This window comes from Sciurus vulgaris (genome assembly GCF_902686455.1).
Source record: "Sciurus vulgaris genome assembly, chromosome: 12".
NCBI classification, from domain to species: Eukaryota; Metazoa; Chordata; class Mammalia; order Rodentia; family Sciuridae; genus Sciurus; species Sciurus vulgaris.
In genome coordinates, this window is record NC_136473.1 from 55951593 (window position 1) to 55971333 (window position 19741).

The 19741-nt window shown below is 41.3% G+C and overlaps 1 protein-coding gene across 3 annotated transcripts in view; it reads right to left on the reverse strand.

Moving 5' to 3' along the window:
* SMYD3 (SET and MYND domain containing 3) overlaps positions 1–19741 on the reverse strand; it is a 751918-nt gene that overhangs the window by 97165 nt on the left and 635012 nt on the right. For all 3 annotated transcript variants that reach the window (XM_079106633.1, XM_079106634.1, XM_079106635.1), the window contains one exon: positions 19091–19265. In XM_079106633.1, coding sequence (XP_078962759.1) covers positions 19091–19265 — 175 coding nt within the window. The remainder of the gene's footprint in view (positions 1–19090; positions 19266–19741) is intronic.

The following is a 19741-nucleotide window of genomic DNA, read 5'->3' on the forward strand; positions in this document are numbered from 1 at the left end:
ACAAATCCTGGCCAAGTTGGTTGGTTTTAAATACTTCTGAGACCAGGGGAGAAGGATAACATTGTTTGGGTTATATACAAATAAAGCCAGGAGATTTACAGAGATGAGACAGGACGAAGCCAAAGCTTTGATTCAGTCCAGCACAGCCTGGCTTACCAAGAGCTGAGAAGAAACTGAAACTGATGTCCTGCAAGGCTGAACCCTGGACTTCTGGTGCCCGCCCCCATCATAGTCACTGGGACTTCCATCCTCTACATGGCCTTGTGTTGGCCATGAATGCACAATTGAGTTTGGGGTTGGCTGTGCAGAACATTCTTCTTGTAAGACGTCTTCCTGAGAGAGGAATCTGTTTATGAGGGTTAATTCTAGGCTCAACCAAAAGCCACCTAAGGCGCAACTGCTCTGAGTCAGTGGGGTTTTACATGTTCCATCTGCTGCTGAGCACCTCACTGTGGTGCGTATTTCTAGTCGATGCACTGTCCTACACATTTCATGCTGCTGACAGATGAAAGCTGGACTCGCCTATGGCATACATTCTTCACTGCTTACATATGCTCTTATAAGGAAGTGGAACTCGGAAAGCACTCTCTCACTCCCAGTCGGGGACTGGTACTGTGTTCACTTTGAGGTCTTGACTTGGACTAAGGGATGGCTCCCGCACCTCATCTCATGTCTTTCCTGTCACCAATGTTGATGAAACTTTGACAAAGCAAAGGAATTCAACCTTCAAACAGACAACTTTGCTTCTGATCTGCCAAGGAACCAGGGCATCAAACAGCAGCCTATAGACCATTTCAACAGGCCCAAATGATCAGACTTTGTCAGGGATGGAGGTGATTTTTCAAATACCTACAATTTCATTATTTAATGTTTTAACACTTCGTTATTTATACTATGGCGTAAGGACTAGTTGTACAGCTCAGTGGTAAGACTTGCCTAGTAAGTATGAGGTCCTGTGTGTGTGTGTGTGTGTGTGTGTGTGTGTGTGTGTGTGTGTATCCAGCAGTATAATATGGCATAATCACTGATCAATCAAAAGGAATGCTGTTATAATAATGCAGCAGGGTTCCAGAATACAAAATTCCCTTGTGCTTCAAGATATGCACCCTTTTTGGTTCTGGAAAATCCCTGGAAGGAAGGCTGTGTGGCTGGTAGAGGAGCTGGGTCAGTGGTGGTTTTCCAAGTGAGAAGCAAGTATTTTAATGCATTAGTGAGCAGTATTGCCCACGAGGGTTTATAGGTGGTCCTCGGTCACATCAGGGAAGATGTACGTACCTCAGCATGTAGGGAAGAAACACGGATGAAAGGAAACCTCAGTAACCTGTGCATTTTTTAACATAACTCAAGAGCCCACCTAAAGTGATGCTAGATCTATAATATCAAGATAAAGAAGTCCTAGTGAGTATAAAACATGCACTCGGGCCAATTTCCCCATAAGCTTGGAACTCTCAGGCCTTTGGAAACTCAGCCCTAAGACACCCAGAGACTCTGGTCTATCGCCAGACTTCAGTTCAATCATCTAACAGCCTGGAACCATCTCCTCCAGGTACCACCAGCTCAGATTTCTACTCACCACACACACACACACACACAGGTGTCTGAAAAGGCAAGCATGAAATATACTACTTTGAAAAGTTGAAAAGCATGGAGGGTAAGTTAATTTTCAAAGAAGAAAGGGTTACCAGCTTGACACAGTGGAATGCACGACTCGCCTCTGCAGGGCAGACATTGATTTTCCCACCTGGGAGTATCACCAAATTAGCTGGCAGTTGAAAGCATGATCTCTAGGTTTTTTTTTTTTTTTTTTTTCTTTTTTCATTCCCTCCTAGATCTTACATTTTATTTTAAGACCATGAAACAACATGAGATGAAAAGTCTCATTCAGAAACAGAATGGAAAGGAGGACTCTATTTTTCTTGTTCAGAAAAAATTCTTCCCAAGGTATTTCATAACTAAAACTGAAATGTGTAGGTAGGAGAGGGAGGGTGTGTAAGCTCCTTGCTTGGTTTCTGTTGGAAAGAGAGGCAGCCTGTGAGTTCTAGGGGGACAGTGGCCTTACACCTACAGTCATCACCAGGGACACCCTGGGCAGAGTCCAGGTCCTACACTGCCCCAGTGCTGGTGCCTTGGGTACAAGTGTCAATTAGAAGCCCTCCCTTCATCTTAGGGGTACAGGGAGGACAGGTTTGGTTCATTCAGGTGTAAAATGTTCTGCCAGCTACTACATGTACATTGTTTTCACTGCTGTGACCAAAAAACCTGACAAGAACAATTAGAGGAGGAAAAGTTTATTTTGGGGTTCACAGTTTCAGAAGTCTCAGTCCAGAGAGGCCAGTTTCATTCTTTGGGGCTTGAGGTGAGGCAGAACAGCATGGTGGAAGAGTGTGGTGGAGGAAAGCAGCTCAGGATATCACACCAGGAAGGAGACAGAGAGCAGGCAAGCTCCGTTCATCAAGAAAAATATACATACCCCAAAAGTACATTACCCACCCAGTGACCCACCTCCTCTAGTTATCCCACCTGCCTTCAGTTATCACTCAGTTAATCCCTATCAGGGGATTAAGCAACTGATTGAGTTAAGGCTGTCATAACCTAATCCTTTAACCTCTAAGCCTTCTTGCATTGTCTCAAAAATGGGGTTTTGGGGGACACTGCAAGTATGGCCTTAGGCAAGGCACTCAGCTCAGAACTCCAGCTTTTATAGTTTGAAACTGAGACTAAACACTCCTGCTGTATCTAGAGAGGTAGATCCAGGTTCAGCTTGTCTAATATCCAACACTGCAAAATAGAAATCTGTAAGCCTTATTTCAGAAAAAGAGTGGAAAACCAATAAATACAGAACTAGGAACAGAATTTTGAAAAGGGCTCATGCAAGTGGAGGGCCTTGTGGTTTAAACCTCATTTGTGCCACAGTGAATTCGCTTTGCACACCTGGCTATATCCAATAAGAGGTAAGTGTATAAATGTGCACACTGTGAAGCATATATAAATGCATAGTGCTGCTTTACAACTATGTGATTCCTAACATGTGCCTATTTGCTAGGAGCAGGAGATAAAACTTGAACAAGAATTGATGCTACAATTACGAAACCTAAGCCTATTGACATTACACCATCATCTATGGCAGGATGTCCTCTGAATCCTGAATATAGAAGTGAAACAAATCAATACAGAATGGCCTGCCTGCTTACCTCTCAGGGTTCTCCAAGGTTCTGATCCCACACCTGGCTTTCTGGGACATGCACATTACTCAGTCTCAACTTCTGCTTTCTCCTCCTTCCCAGCCATTATCTTCTTAATGACTTACATTCTGAAACCCCCAGAGTCATGAGACAGCCTTTGTGATCTCTTCCAAAAATGAATGGACAGTAGTTGCACAGGGCTGAAGGGCAGCATGTGGGAGAAGACTTGGGAGAGATGGCTAAGGGATATGGGGTTTTCTTGGGGGTGGGTAGCTTATAAAGATGTCCTAAAATTGAGTTGGTGAGTTTGTGAGTATACCAAAAACTAGTGAACTGTAATTTAAGTGAGTGAATTATATGGTAAGAGAATTATCTCTTGATAAAGTTGTTTAAAAATATAAATGGACAACCAAGAAACATCTAAAATTCAAGAGAAGTTTATAACAGAAGAAGATCACAATAAATAAGAAGGGGGAGCATGAACGTGAAGAAAACCAAGATCATTCAGAAAATGGAAAAGAACTTTCTAAGTTTCAATAAGATCTTGAATCAAAAAAATAAGAAAGGCAGTTATAAAAAATTAACTATCCAAGAGTAAGACTGAATTCTTTTATATTTAAAAAAAAATTGCTCAAGTGTAAAAATTCAATTAAAGGTCTGGAAGATAAAGTTGAGAATAACTTCTAGAATATAAAGCAAAAAGTCCAAGACATGAAAACACAGAAGTTTAACATCTGACAAACCAGAACTTTTAGAAATAAAGAACAGAGAAAATAGAGGAGTGAAATTAAAAGTGAAAAGACAGAGAAAAAATTTCCCAGAGCTCTTAGAAGACAAGCCTTTAAAATGAAATGGTCTAGCATGAAAAAAACAAAACAAAAAAAACCCCAAGCCTTAGACACATCAGTGTGAACTTTGAGAATATCAAGGAATAGATTCTATAAGCTTACAGAAATATAAAAATGGGTGATCGAAGGAACCAAAATGCAACTAGCTTCAGAAACAATGGATCTTAGAAGACTGGGTAACAGGTTTTTATACTGTCATGGAAAATGATTTTGCATTGAGAACTTCATTTTCAAATTCTCTAACAAGAACAAGAGTACTAAATTTCTATTTAATTTAGTTAAAAAACCAAGAGATACTGCCTAAAGTTGAGGGAACAAGAAAGAAATTGAATATATTGTTTGGGGTTTCATAGGCAGCCAATAAAATAATTAAATAATGATTTTTTTTTTTTTTAGTGGAAAGGGAGAGAAGAGATAGGAGAAAAGAGGATAGTCTACACTAGATTTTCATTTTCATAGCTAGAAATAATTTTAGTAGCTACAAGCCTAATTAGAGATTTAAATGTAACTATCAGAAGCACTGAAAACAGAAATGGTTCAAAAACAAATTAAAAAAAAATTTCTGCTAGAAAGCAAGCCAGAAAGTGGAGAGGCAAGGCAGGACCCTGTTGCTTTTTATTTCAAAGCTGAAATACAATGTAAAATACATGTATATTTTAAAATCTAATTGAGATGGGATTTTTAAATACAGATCCTGGAAACACCAAAGACAGCCCAGTCCTCAAGGCCACTCCCAAGTACACTAGCAGTCAATATTCATTCACAGGTCTGCATCCATGGATTCAACCATCCCAGGGTAATATTCAGAAAAAACACTGCACTGAACATGTACTTCCCCCACTCATCATTATTCTCTAAACAACGTTGTATAATAACTGCATGTCATTTACAGTGTATTAGGTATTGTAAGTAATATTGAGATGATTTAGAGCATATAGGAAGATATGTGTAAGTTTTATGCAAACTGTGCCATTTTATACAGGGGACTTGGGCATCTGTGGATTTCTGTATTTGGGGAGGTCCTCGAACCAATCCCTCATGAATACTGAGAAATCATGTTATTGCAAAACTAATTCCTTTGTGGAGCCTGGTTTTCAAATTTCAAATTTCAAATTTGGAAATTGCTGACTTATTCTAAAGACCCTTTCTAGAGATTCAAAATATACATTGTTATTAAAAATCATAAAAAGTTCCAAAGAAAGGAAATCAGTTTAACTTCATTTGAATGAAGATCAAGTCACTGGAAGATCATTCTGGTGAATCATTAATTTGCTGATTTTAGCAAATTTTCTGTCTTTTTTTTTCTTCAAGAATTAATACTTGTAATGAGATGCTTTTCTTTTTCTTTGTTACTGCGGATTGAATCCAGGGATGCTTAACTACTGAGCCTCAGGTCTCACTTAATTGCTGAGGTTGGCCTTGGACTTGAGAGCCTCCTGCCTTAGCCTCCAGAGTCACAGAGATTAAAGACACTGTGACTGACTTGGGAATGTTTCAAAGCTTTGATAGGAAAGTGCAAGTGGCAAAAGAATACTGGAACATCCAAGAAGTTAGTAGAGTATAAACTAATACAAATGAATTACTACCCACAAATGAGATTATTTATGTTGCCTCTTGTTTCTTTTTAATGTTTCTGAATGTCATTTTTAACTTTGTTTAAACCTTCAAGCATTTGAAGTCCACTCCCCATAATCCTCCAATGGCCTATCAGCCTTAATTTTGTATTTCTAGGAATTAAACACTTAAGTTCCTCACGGAACACACTTTGGAAAACATGACTAATGAGGAACAGTGGCAGGTGCTGGTAGTGCTGGTAGTGCAGGCCCTGGGGAACAGAGGATGATGATATGGATCAGAAACTGATAATGAGGGAACTAATGAGAAAAGACTACTTTATCCAGATGTTGTATTTCTATAAATCTGTTTAAGACTCTATTGTCTATTCATCCACTTCCAATAGTGAGTAGCTCCACATTTTTCATTAGTTTTTACCATAAGAACATGTTTTCATGGCAAACTCCTAGGTGAGAATGAAGTCTGTGCTGCCTTCCTCTGTTCTGGGGTCTAAGGCGGCCAGATGCAGACTGCCTCCACATCTCACTCCTCTCCTACTCGCAAGGGCCACGGTGAGGATGGCCACAGAGCATTAAAAGGGCAGAAAACAACATTAGCACAGGGATCACATCCTTACAAACCCATTGGGGTTGACAGGCTCTTGGTGAGTAAAGCTAGCGGTAGGGGTGTAGTGGGAACTGGCAAATCAGCAGAGCACAAGCCAGGTTAAAAAAAAGAAAGAAAGAAAAAGAAAGTGGCATAAGATGACATGATAAAAGAGATTGTAAGAAACTGTAGGCATAAGGCCAGCTGTACTTTTATCTACTTGTGATGATGATTCTTTTGAATGAATGAATAAATAAATAAATAAATAAAGGCAGCTGCTACTACCCCGCACAGCTATTGTTGTTTGGGGGATATGCAGCCATGGGCCACACCTTCCAATATCCTAAGTAAAGTTAGAGATCTAGGTATTTTTGTAATTTAAAAGGTCTTCATTTCTAGAAGAGACTATTTCAACTTAAAAACACACCATGCAGCTGATTAGAAATACATACCTTTTATACATGAGTGTTTATAAATACATCCACATACACATATATAACAAAGTGATTTCATCTATGTTATCTTACTCTGTCACCTATAAGTCCTCAATTCAGATTTCTTCATCTTGTTGGTATTAACCAAATGTTCCTGATTAAGAAGGTAATTTTAAACTTGATTCAGTCCCCTAAAGTATTTTTCCCTCTCACCTTTGAAGGACTTGCAAATATGATATGCAAAACTTCTATGTATTTAGTCTTTCATTAAAATATTGACATATGACAAAACAAAACCAAAAACAAAACCTCACCCCAAAATGGAGCTTTGAGGCCTCCCATTATTCATCTTCCCAAAGGGGTGTATCAATTTGTTAATGACTATGGTTCAGAAACTGCTGCTTAAAAAGAATGAATAAACCTCACTAGCTCATATTTTCCTTGAAATGCCTTGCTGAAAATCAAGGTGCACTTTTGTAATGGATGCAGTCTTCTATATCCAGAAACAGGTAACACACACATGGACTAGAGGGTATTCACAGGATCTGTCAGACTGTCATCAGTTACACTGGGTCCTTGCACAATTTCTTGGCCTCACATGGCCTTGCCTGCCTCCTGGATCCATCTTTTCCTCTTGAGCAGTCAATTGTATTCTGTTTCTAGTGGGTCCTGTTGCTGTGCAGGAACCTGCTTCTGCAGAACTTCATCCAAATGCATAACTCTGATGGTGCAGAGCTGTTGCCTTCTCCTCCATGTCCAGACTTCTGTGTTAGCCTCTGGATCTTTTTTTTTTTTTGGTTGGGGGTGGGGGTACCCAGGATTGAACTCAGGGACATTTGACAACTGAGCCACATCCTCAGTCCTATTTTATATTTTATTTAGAGACTGGGTCTCATTGAGTTGCTTAGTTCCTCACTTTTGCTGACGCTGGCTTTGAACTCACGATCCTCCTGCCTCAGCCTCCCAAATCACTGGGATTATAGGTGTGTGCCACCACACCAGGAGGATCTTTTTTGAGTTGAAAATTTCACTAGACTATTTTGGAGGACAACAGCACAGTAGACATTTGTTCCTTGGGTTTATCAATCATCCACTTATCCTAAATCTTCTGAAGAACTGCCCCCATTCCAAATCTGTGCTGTTGGCTCAGCTGCTAGCACCTCATCTCCCTTGGTCCAGGCAATGGGGACAAGAGCCCCCAAGAAGCCAAACAAGCCCTCCAAAATGCATACTTTTAAATTCAAAGGTGGAGAGAACAAAACCTTTTATTTTGTTATAGACTTAAAAACCTGCAAACTGAGGGCAGCTAGAAGCCATCTTCCCTACTGCATTATAGGAAGATTGGAGGAGAGGGGAGGAAAAAATTGAGGAATAAACAGAGTAGAAAGAAGGATACAGGGAGAGAAGGAAGAAGAGGGAGACAAGAAGGGGACAGGAGAGAAACAGACTGCTTCCCTGGATTCTGTCCCTCCAGATCTACTGTGCCTGGCTGTGCAGCTATGTGGGCAGCAAACTCCCTTCTGTGTGCAGGCACTGAGCTGGAATTCTGTCACTTGTAATGAAAAAAATCTTGATTAAGTCATGTGGCAAGAGAGAGACCACTACAGCTTTCTGCAGTGCAGTTAACAGTCTTGACTCAAAAAACATTTTTGAAGAATTATAACCAAAGTAAAATAAATGGACCAGAGGCCTGAGTTTGAACCATGACTCTACTGTGAAGTGAGCAAGTCCTCAGCCTCCTCCTCCAGAAGACAGGACAGGCTAACTTCATCCTCTCTACAGCTGTGAGAATTAGAAGATGAACCAGTTACCCAGATTGCAGCAGGCTCTTAATAAATAACAGCAATTACTTCTCAGTTTAAGAAAGTCAAAAGGCAGAGAAGCGTTCTTAAAGTCCTTTCACCTATTTCTCTAGAAAGGTGATGTTAACAAATGGCTGGCAGATGCTTTTATGATTATTGAACCCAATTTATCTTACTTGGGGAGGACATTACGGTGATATTTCCCATTATAAGTGAGAGCAGATTTGTTCCTCTTTAATTCTGAAGGGCAGTGTTAGTATGATTGGTGTCCTTTGTGCAGCAAGAGCAATTTCCATCATCCATTTCACTCTGTGCAGAGCAGGATGCTGTCTCCACTTTCCTCGCTGCTTCCCGAGCCCCCATTTCTCTGTTTGGGGGCTGCAGCCTCCTGCTCTCTTTCCTAATACCTGTTGGGTCACCTCCCTTGAATATATTGAACAAAGAGAATATTAACTGTTTTTCCAATCAGTATGCTTTCACAAGCTCAATAGCTTTCTACTAAGTAGGTCAGAGAATATTTTTCTTGTTCAAAATAACATGGCTGTTTCAAAAACTAGGAAACCTAATTTGGGGAGACATTTACTCACCATTTTTCATTTCTTTCAAGAACCTCTTGCTGTTCTTTGCAAATACTATTGCCATTCTCTATAAGGGACCAGATTTATGAGGTTGGATAAATCAGTTTTACTTGTGCAATTTAATTGAAGGTTCATTCATCTGTCCTTAGAGAATTTCTGAAAACTCACCTAGGACTTCACTTGAAATATACAAATAGCATGTAATTGTGATTAAATTCACAAAGTATGTATTTTATATGAAATTATAACATTTTGTTTGGCTGGAGTTTGAACCCAAAGTGTTACACATGCAAAGCATGTATTCCACCACTGAACAACACCCCTAGTTCTCCAATGTCTTTTAACCAATTATTTTTTAAGTCTTTCAAAATCACATCCATCATTTCCCATTTCTCAGTCCTGTATAATTCTCTGTTGGTTCTCTACAGGGGAAAATGGAGTTTTTCCTTCTTATTTTCTTGTCCAGGAGGTGAGAAAAGGAAAAGAGATAGTCATTTTATGGTTGCAGGGGCAGCCAAGCAGGAGACTGATTCAACAGGAGATATTCAATGCATCCCAAAAGATTCCTCAAGATCTGATATCCTGCTGCTTAGGGTATAATTTGTTGTAATAAGAAACTGAAGACTTTCTGTCAGGAAAGTCAAAGTGTTCAGTGAGAGCTTGTAAAAGTGTAAAAGAAAATTATAAACTGGAATGGAAAACATTTTTAAATTTTTAAAATTTTGTTTTTATTTTTATTAACAGGAAGACTAGAGGTCATTTCTCAGAGCAAATACACTGCTAAGTTACTGGTGAACACCAAAACAGTTAATGTTTTCCTGTGCAGATGACCTAGCCCCAAGTGGGGAGAGTGGCTTTCTCCTAGCTCCACAGTGAGGTTGTCTACTGGGAGTTGGGCAAATGCAACAGGAAAAAAAAAAAAAGGTATTTCTTATGTTCTGACCTGACTTGGTAGCTCAGGAGCCACGGAGGGTTGGAAATGGATGGGTTGCTCTGTGGCTATGGGATTTGGGGGTAAAGAGGATTTGGCATCCTTGTCCTAGGAAGGGAGGATCTACAGTGTACACAGTGAGCACAGGTAAAGGACATGAACCAGAGTAAAAGATCTCCCAGGAGAACAGGCCAGGCAGGAAAACTACTGGATTCTGTAGCAAGCTCCTGGAGTCAGCACCTGAAGCACCAGAGTTTAGGGAAAGAAAACCTAAATAGCATGAACATCCACAAATTGGGTGAAAGCTATAGGTGGATGGAGCCTTCTGCTTTCCTTGGATATGCTACTAAGGGAGACACAGGCCTGAGTCCGTTCAGGTTAGAGAAAAACTTGAACTAGAGAGTTATCCAAAAGGAGAAAGATTCTAGCAGCTCTATTCCTGGTCTAAACCTCTCCCAGTAGACTAAGTGCTGTTATGGGGAGTCCAGCATTTACCCATGATAATGGTCCTTGAGGGAGAGCTTGAGGATGGAAGGAGAGGCTTAGAGGGTCAAAAGGAGCAGGATTTGGTGAAGGATACTTACATATTACTTAAAAAAAAAAAAAAAAAAAAAAAAGACAGGAAGATTTCCAACTACTTAGAAGAGGCTGAGGGGATCCTCTGACTTCCAGCAGAAGTTAGTGAAGCATATGGACCAGAATATGTACCCAATAGCACTGTCACTTAAGTGATGTCCCTAGATCTTGATGCTGGTTGATACACTTCTTACCAGATCTTACAAGCAGCTTCTCCAGGTACTTTTATAGTAGATAAGTGAATATGATTTTTGGATAGGCCTTTAACAACTGCCTTTCAAAACAAAACAGAACAAAACAAAAACAAAAGCAACTACTTGGGTGGCTGGGTAGTCCATGAAGACAGAATGTGTTTCCTTGTTAAATGAGTGGGGCAGAAGTGGTGTGGACAGGGGCTCCATTCAGAGACGTGGTGTGATCACCATAAGGACAGTGTCATTTGTGTACAGGGTAACTATATTCCATGGATATGCCACTGGAAAAAGGATTGTCACCTGGCATGGAGATCCTGGTGTAGTTTGTGATCTGGGTTCAAGTTTAACAGAAAGGTGCAATAATGTGAGATTATTAATCCTGGTTTTGTATCAGAAGCTCTGTTTTTCACTATTTGATGATGACCCAGAAAAGGTAGGTGTTTCCTGGGTCCTGGAAATGCTTTTTTTTTTTTTTTTTTTTTTTTTTTTAATAAATAGGAAGACTAGAGGTCAGTTCTGAGAGCACATACATTGCTCATATATGCCGGTGAACATACAAAAAAAGTCAAATCAGTGATGGTGTTGTACATCCAGGAGGCCATGCCGTAAGCGGGGAAAGTGAGTAGGCATTGGCACACCAATGTCTCCTGCTAGCCAAGGCACATATAAAAAGCCTCTGCTACTTCTTGGATAATATTAGGGTTCCTACAGATATCTTATCTCCTAAAGACCCCCTGCCACACACACACACAGACTTGGGGCAAGAAGACAACTTCAAAGTGGAACCATAACATGGCCAGGGAAGGAACAAGCAGCTTCTTAACTTTCCTATCTGAAAATAAAGTGGTTATGGTCTATATATTAGATATATAGACACGGGGGAGTCGACGGAATAAAGTTCAGGGAGGATGTTCCAACATGATCTAGAGTGAGGAAGAAGGTGGGTTCCTCTGAAAGAGGCTCCAGGAGTCACCCTCCAGTAGCCAGAAGTGATAAACACCATGGAGTTGTGAGGTCCAGGAGGTGGTGATGGGGCACAGGCTTTGTCCACATTCTTCAGCACAATGGTGGTGACATATGTGTCACCTCCCCTTTCCATACATACATCGGCAGTGCCCATTCATTTTATTTCATCCTTTTTTTTTTTTTTCATCCTTAATTCAGATAGGAAATAGCCAACTTGGACTAAGCCTAAGTCTATGAAGCTTCCAAATGACTGAGGCCTGTCTGCTGTCACCCAGAGCTCTGTCAGAATGTGAAGCACTTGATTAAAGACAAGAAGTGAGGTGGCAGCGATGGGAGAAGGCTGCTGCATTCAGAATAAGTGGGGTGGTGGCAACGTACCTCCTTTTTTCTAAGAGGGGCTGAAGGGTAGAGATTTAGGCCAATTCCATGCATAGATTATCCTTGATTTCTCTTCCAACAAAGACTGCAAAGCTGGGTCATTCTCAGGCTACTAGTTCAGGGCTTGAAACACCCAGCACAGGCAGGTGACAATCTTTGCCCAAATGTCTAGGTAGCACCTCAAGTAAGGCGATTAGGGCTAAAGGAAGCAAGGTACTTTTCAAGGAGTGGGTTGCTGGAGAAAGAGGGGTCTTCCTTCTGTTTTCCCAAGACACATGCAACCAGAGAAATTGTTCATAATTCTCTCCCTCAGCCTTTCTCAAAACACTTCTATGAGCTCCAGATCATCCCTACCAGTAAAACACAGGTAATCAGGCCTGAGCTCGGGTAGTGGCTTAATATGATTTATGTAACTGAATGGTAGTCATCATCACTGTCATCTGTCATCTCTTCTTCCTCTTGCTCCTCCTCCTTGCTCTTCTCTCTTCTTTGCTGTTTGCATTTGCTGTATTTCTAGATTCTGAATTAAGAATCTCTCTTGGGGCTAGGGAAATAGCTCAGTTGGTAGAGTGCTTGCCTCGAATGCACAAGACCCTGGGTTCAATCCCCAGCACCACAAAAAAAAAAAAAAAAAAAAAAAAAAAGAATCTCTCTTACCCTTCAGAACCATTTAATTATTAAATTAAAGAACCATATATTAAAGATTAAAAATTCCTGAGCCTTGCCGAACCCCTTGTCCCTCTGCTGTGTAGGCGCAATCACTGTCTCAGTGTCAAGACAAGGGGCTGTGGCTAAGAAACCAAACTTACAGAAATGACAGCAAGTGGAAAGAGGTCCTGATTAGATATGCCAGGTAACCCAGTATCACACACACACACACACACACACACACACACACACACACACACACACACACAGGGTCCAAACTCTGGTATAGAGGTTCTACCACCAAAGATACTTTAACTGAAAACTACAATGTGGAAAAAAAAAATGAGAAAATGGCTAAAGGATTATTGTTCACATCAATAAATAGAGAATAAAATGTATGTTCATCATTGGGTAAAATAATTCTGTAAACCTCACCAAGGAAGATGAATGACAACATAAGTGAAGAATGCTGGATGAAGTTCAGGCGCTATTTCCTCTCCTGGTAGAGAATGTCTGTGGTTCATTCTCCAGCTCCTGCTCTGTGAGCCTGGTCTGGGAAAGTTCTAAACTAGGAGCAACAGTTAAGGACCCCGCCTGTCCCCTAGAAATGAGCTCCAAAGACAGACACTCAGACACCAGCATCCTGAGACAGCAATCCAACCACATCAGGTCAGCAGGGAGAGGTGAGCAACCATGAGCGCTGTGTGCGTGACTGCACCCATCCCTCCTCCAGGTCTCCCCACTCCAAGGTGCACCTGGCAAGTCCTGCTGGCTCTTGTACTAGGAAGTCAAAATGATTGATGACAGAAACCCACAAAAGAGCAATTGTAGGCCTTTGGAAGAAAAGTCAGCTTGAAAACAGTAGTACAAGGTTCTGCTGTGATGAAACCTTACATTTTATCAACTTATCTGCCAAAGCTTCCAGGGAAAAAGTTAAAAAATTACTGGCAATATGAAAACTGATGCAGTTGCCATGTAATTACTGGCAATCTGAGTTACAAACACCTGACTTGTAAACATATCATGTCCACAAACTGCCAACTACATTTTTTTTTCCTAACTGCAAAGTAGAAAAACCTATTTGAGATGAAATCTTACTCGTTCAGTTTCCTTCACAACCCTCCTTCTCTGACCACAGCACCATTAACAGATGCAGCCACAACTTGACTAAGTCCCTTCACCATTCTTGTCCTGCTTCTTTCCAGGTAACTTACAAAAATGTCATTCCCATTGCCACAAAAATACTACTGAGTGGGTGGGTGGAGTACTAGGGATTGAACCCAGGGGTGCTCTGCCACTGAGCCACATGCCTACACCTTTTATTTTGAGACAGTCATGCTAACTTGCCCAGGCTGGTCTCAAACTTGTGATCCTTCTGCCTCAGCCTCCTGAGACCTGGGATTACAGGTGTGTACCACTACATCTGGCTACAAAAATACTACTTATGGATAATATCAATATCAACAAACCTCACCCTCCTCTGCAGGCTTTGATGAAGAAGCAAGAGAAGGCTCATATATATTTTGAAATTAATTCAGATCAGCTAAAATAAAAATCAATGGATGTCATCCTTTCTCATATTCTCTTAAGGAAAGAGTAATATTTTCGTGGGGCAGAGGGTGCAATTTGGTGACAGTTATCCAAATTTAAAAATGAGTATAATTTATGATAGAGCAAGTTAACATTTAGGAATCTATCATATGGTCTACCCTATGGATGCAGTCACATTGGTACAAAAAGATACAAGTACATGGATTTGTTTGTTTGTTCATTTGGTGCATGTGGGGCTGCGGACTGAACCCAGGGCCTTGCACATGTTAGGTAAGAGTTCCACCACTGAGTTATACTTCCACACCCCACTCTATGGGTGTTTGTAATTTAATTTAATAGCATTGTTTGACACATTAAATAAAGGTGGAAACAAAAGAGATTGATATAAAATTATGGTATACTCATAAGATGAAATATTATGTCTTTTAAAAAGAATGAGGTACATAGGTAGCTACAGTCTACTGAAAAGTGAAAAAAGCAAGTTATAGACATGAACTAGAGAACGATCCCACTTTTTCCTCATAAGGAGAATTCTTAGCTTCTCATTCTCTTTATTCCCTCTCATTTCTACTCCCCCACTTGACACCATACTAGGCATATTTAACAGATTGGGACTGAGTTTTTCGCTAAAAAGATGAGAAGCAGAAAGTAAGGAAAGGAGGAGGAAGTATAAGTGACTATGCGGACAGTTTTGAAGGGAAGAGTTATGAGGGTATGTGAGAGTAGCTGGGTGAACAGTAAAAAGAAGAGGGGGGAAAGGGGCTTTAAAGAAATAATGTAGTGCATTACAAACAAAACCACTGTTTACGTTCTTTGAGAGATCCTGGAAAATGTCAGGACTACTTATTTATTTTCAATCACTCTCTCTCTCTCTCTCTCTCTCTCTCTCTCTCTCTCTCTCTCTCTCTCTCTCTCTCCCTTCCTCCCCTTCCCCCCGCCCCTCAAAATTTCAGGAAAGAAACCTCTAGCATTAGTTATTTTTAGGGAGTGTGGCAAGAGTCTGGAAGATGAGAGTGAGTTTTACCTTTAACTGCTATAGTTGGGTCTGGAAAGTCCCTCAAAGGCACGTGGGTTAAAGGCTCAGTCCTCAGGGTGATGCTAACGAGACAGTGGGAACTTTAACAGATGGGGCTCAGTGGGAAAGTTTCTGGCATTGGAATGTGTCCTTGAAGGGGACTGTGGGACACCAGCCCCTTCCCTTTCCTTGTTCACTCCCATGCCACGAGGTGAGCAGCTTTTTGCTCAGTCACATTCTCCCACCATGATGGTTTACTTTGCCACAGGCCTAAAACCAACAGGGCTGACTAAAACCTCCAAAACCCTGAGCCAAAATAAACCTTTTCACTTTATAAGCCAGTTATCTTAGGCATTTGTTACAGTGATGGATAACACACTGTCCTTTAGAAAATACCCTTCTCTAGAAGTATAAACTATTCTCACAACAAAAATAAGCAGAATGTGTGTGAATGAAGTCCTTACACCTGAAAAGGACTCTGTATCTCCTTACCACTCTCTAGTTCCTAGAAAGGTCAAGTTTAATTAATATTCAACATAATATGCAACTTCATTTTAAAATAATCTGTGCTCAATTTTGCTTTTGTATTTTTTCTCTGTCTTTTTGAAATTTACGGCATACCTTGGTGATATTGTAGGATGAGTAGACTTTTCTGGGCTGGTATAGAAACTTCCCATAATAGATAACACTATCTTTAAGAGGAAAACACATGCATTCCAAATACTAAACATCTTTTGGCAAACTTTTAGAACCTGATCCATTTTGTGATTAAGATTTGATTGACTTAAACTTTTTAATAAAATTTATGAAAACTTTAAATCATTTTCATTATGTTTAAAGTGTATAATGTGAAAGGACACAGCAGTATGTATATACCACCACAGACACATATATGCAGACACTTTCAGAAGACATATTATCAGCTAATACTAAAGACTACACATTTTGTTGTACATGAATTATTTCCAATTTTCTTTTTGAAACATAAAGAATCTAATATGAAATTGCATCATAAAACTGAGTAAAATCCATTGAGTAAAAGTAAATGACAGAGTAGCAAGAAGAATACTGAGAGCAATGATTTGGATAAAAATGGAATACAGACTCTATGTCCTTTAAGGTCAGCAGCTAAACTTTAGCCAAGGTCAGGAGTGACAAAGTGCTTGCTGGAGAACTGACCTCAATCTAGGTATTGCAAACAGTATATTAACATTGTAAAACTGTTATAGCATCTGGCAATGCAGTCACCTTCTGGTAACCCATGCCTAGCTAACTGTCCATGTCCTTGGAGAAAGGTAAGCAAAACACCCACCTGAACCAGCTGCAGGGCGCCCATGGAGATGGCTGATAGCACAGTGTGAAGCCTCTCATGCACACAAGAGGGACAAACACCACTGCCAGCTTCCACATCACTAGCTTACATTCTAAGACTGCTAGAGCACATATAGGGCATCTGACCCATGTGTATACAATCCTCATTTTCACTTTTGCCTGAGCTAAAGGGAAGAGGACAAAGGACGAGGGCACCTACTGCTCCTGTTTCTCCTAACTTTGTTGATTCTGGATTATTTATAGTCTTTTCCTCTACTACAACTCTGACAGCAAATGGTTCAACCTTCACTCATTTGAAGTGGATCAATGCAGCATATTGCTCAGTAACTCCTTAACAAGCCCCAGGGAAGAGAAACTAAGGGAGGCTGGGAAATTTGTCACTGGCCTAAGAACAGAATACACATTTACAGAGATAATGGGACCTGCCAAAAATCAGAAATATATACCCAAACATTTTCCAAACATTATGGGGTACATTCTGGAGGACTGCACCTCATCTATAAGAAAGACCTCTTTGTCTGACTCAAGAGTCAGTCAGTCAGACTGCCAGTTAATTAAGGAATAAGTAATTTGCAGAAGCCTTGGTAGGATTCAAAAATAGGTGCTGAATGGGCATCCTTGAAGGTATGTGGTCTTCTTCACGTAAGTGTGCACTGATTTAAAATTGCTGTGTTTCAGCATGGTCTGAGCAAAGCAGCCTGGATGTCAAAAGGAAGGGAAGATGGGGCAGGAAAAGTCAGCAGCACTAGCCAGGAATGTGGGGCCAACAGCTGCTGAGGGGCCCTGGAGGAAGGAGGCCTTTCAGTCTGCAGCTCCTGGCTGGAGTCCATCCACTCACCCAACAGCGGTTTGGCTTCCTAGGCCAAGAGTTCAGAGAGTTAACGCCAACCATCCCTGATCTGCCTCTCATTGCGACACCACGGCTCTGAGAATGAAGCTTTATCTCTCTATTCAATTCATATTTTCTGAGAACCCACAAGATTCATCATATTGAATAGATATTTCACTGCTCATGGGAAAGTCTCAGTCTTAGCCCTCAAGGCAATCTCTTATAAGTTTGATTAAAGCTGACTCACAGTCTGGATTCCAAAGCTGTTCACCCTCAAGGCAGTGAAGGAAACAACCTACAAAAATCTGAAAACTCCCTCAGGGTCACAGTGGTACCACAGCAAATGGTTCAGCTGGCTTATGGACCTCTGCCATCCACCTGGCTAATGGGGTCTTTGCCATTTTCAGGTTCCTCTCTGCCTACACCAAGCTCCTGGCCCAGGTCTGGCTTTCTGACCAAGTGCTTCATTTCTGGCTTCCTACCTTTGTCTGCACTAATATCCTAAACCCTGGACTTGCTTCTTTTCCTATAGTACAGATCCTGGCAATGTGGTCCCGTCCCAAGTTATCCCCTGAGGCAATTCCTCCAGCAGGAACAGGGAGGGCACAGGGCACTGTCTCCCCTCCTACCTTCTGCTTCACTTAGAGCCACTCTGGTGCCTGTTTTCCATGTTGCAGAGGTCTACACCTGGATGTTCCTTCTGCTTGGTTCCTTTGGGCTGACACTGTGTTTCCATGATCTGTTGAGCTGGGAAATTGAGCATTCTCCCAGAATGGTGACCCTGCTCTCCAGGGACTGCACCAGTCACAGTCCCAAGGACTTTCAAGGCACCTTATTAAAAGTGACCTTGTTCTTTATAGGAGACTGGGTTATTCCAACCTCAGATTATAGTTCATATGTCTTTGTGCCCTCTTCCTTGAACTGATCTTGGTTTCAACTTCCAGACCTGTATTCTTAATCCCTGGCAAACCGGAACCTCTCCCAGTAGAGTCAACCCATCAGCCCTTGACTCCAACTCTGCCCTCCGTCCCAAAGCTCCACTGAGTTACAGGAACATATGGAGGCAAAACACCCTCCCCTTAATCTAGAGGAGCTGAGACCAGTCAAGAAATAGTGAATTACTAACAGTTGCTTCATTATATTCAATGACAGCTTGAGCAGGGTGGTGGTGTCTTAGCTTTAGGCCCGGGTTATAAGGTGACTGTGAGGGCAAAAGACTCAAGTGAAAGCACTCTGGGAACCATAATGACTGACAAAAGGAAAGTACCATCACTACTGTCGGCCAGACCCAAGGTCCACACAGCCATACTCACCGGAACCAAAAGAGGCTAATAACAGCGTTCCAAGCCATGTGCTGCTCTCTGGCATGCTGTTCTTGCCTCTGTCACTGCAAGCACCACACTGTACCATGCTCCACATTGAAACAGTGTCTAATTTAGTCTCTGTCAACCACTGTGCCTGACACACAGCAGGAGCTTCACTTCACAAATGAGCACACAGGTGAACGCAGAAAGGAATGAATAAAATGGGGTTTGGTGTTATATACAAAGAAGCAGCTAGGAACCCCTGATATGGGAATGGCAATTGGACAGACTCCATACTTTTGATCATTTGCCCAATGAGAAGGCATTCTAGACTATACTCTGGCTCTCTCCCTGGGACTCACCGGTAGGGTTCCATGGTCCGAATTCCATAGAACAGCGCCTCTTCCAAAAGCCCGAGGTTGATGCAGGCGTCCATGGCGCAGTCAAGCACCTTCAGCTGGTAGATGTTGATATCAGGAAGCCGTTCAGAGTTGCTGCTTATGATCGCCTGGCACATGGCCAGAACCTGCTCCCACTCTGTTATTAACCTTAGTTAAGGATTCATTGTCTTCATGGAGAAAAAACAAAAGCAAAATGAGATTCTCTAAAAGGCTGAAGTGCACCCAGGCGCAGGAGGGAAGGGAGTGCCCAATATTTCGCACAGATGAGCTGCATGAAAACACTCTTGAGAAACAAAAACACGTAAGTGGCATCTCAGTGAAACAAATTCTGTTTACATCAACAAACCATCTTCTAACCAAGCGTGTGCTTTGGAAGATAAAAATTGCCAAAGAACAGTTCTTTCTTCACACTCCAACATGTACTCTCCTTACAACTAGTCATGAAGCGAATGAGGCTGTTTATTAAACTGGATGTAGTTCCATTTACAATTATTCATTACTCTGTTAGCTTCTGTTTAAAAGTTGATCTGAAGCTAAAGACACTTTAGCAAGATTCCTTTTGCAAAAGGAGGAACATGTGTGCTTCTGTGCCAGTTGAGTCTGGGACATACG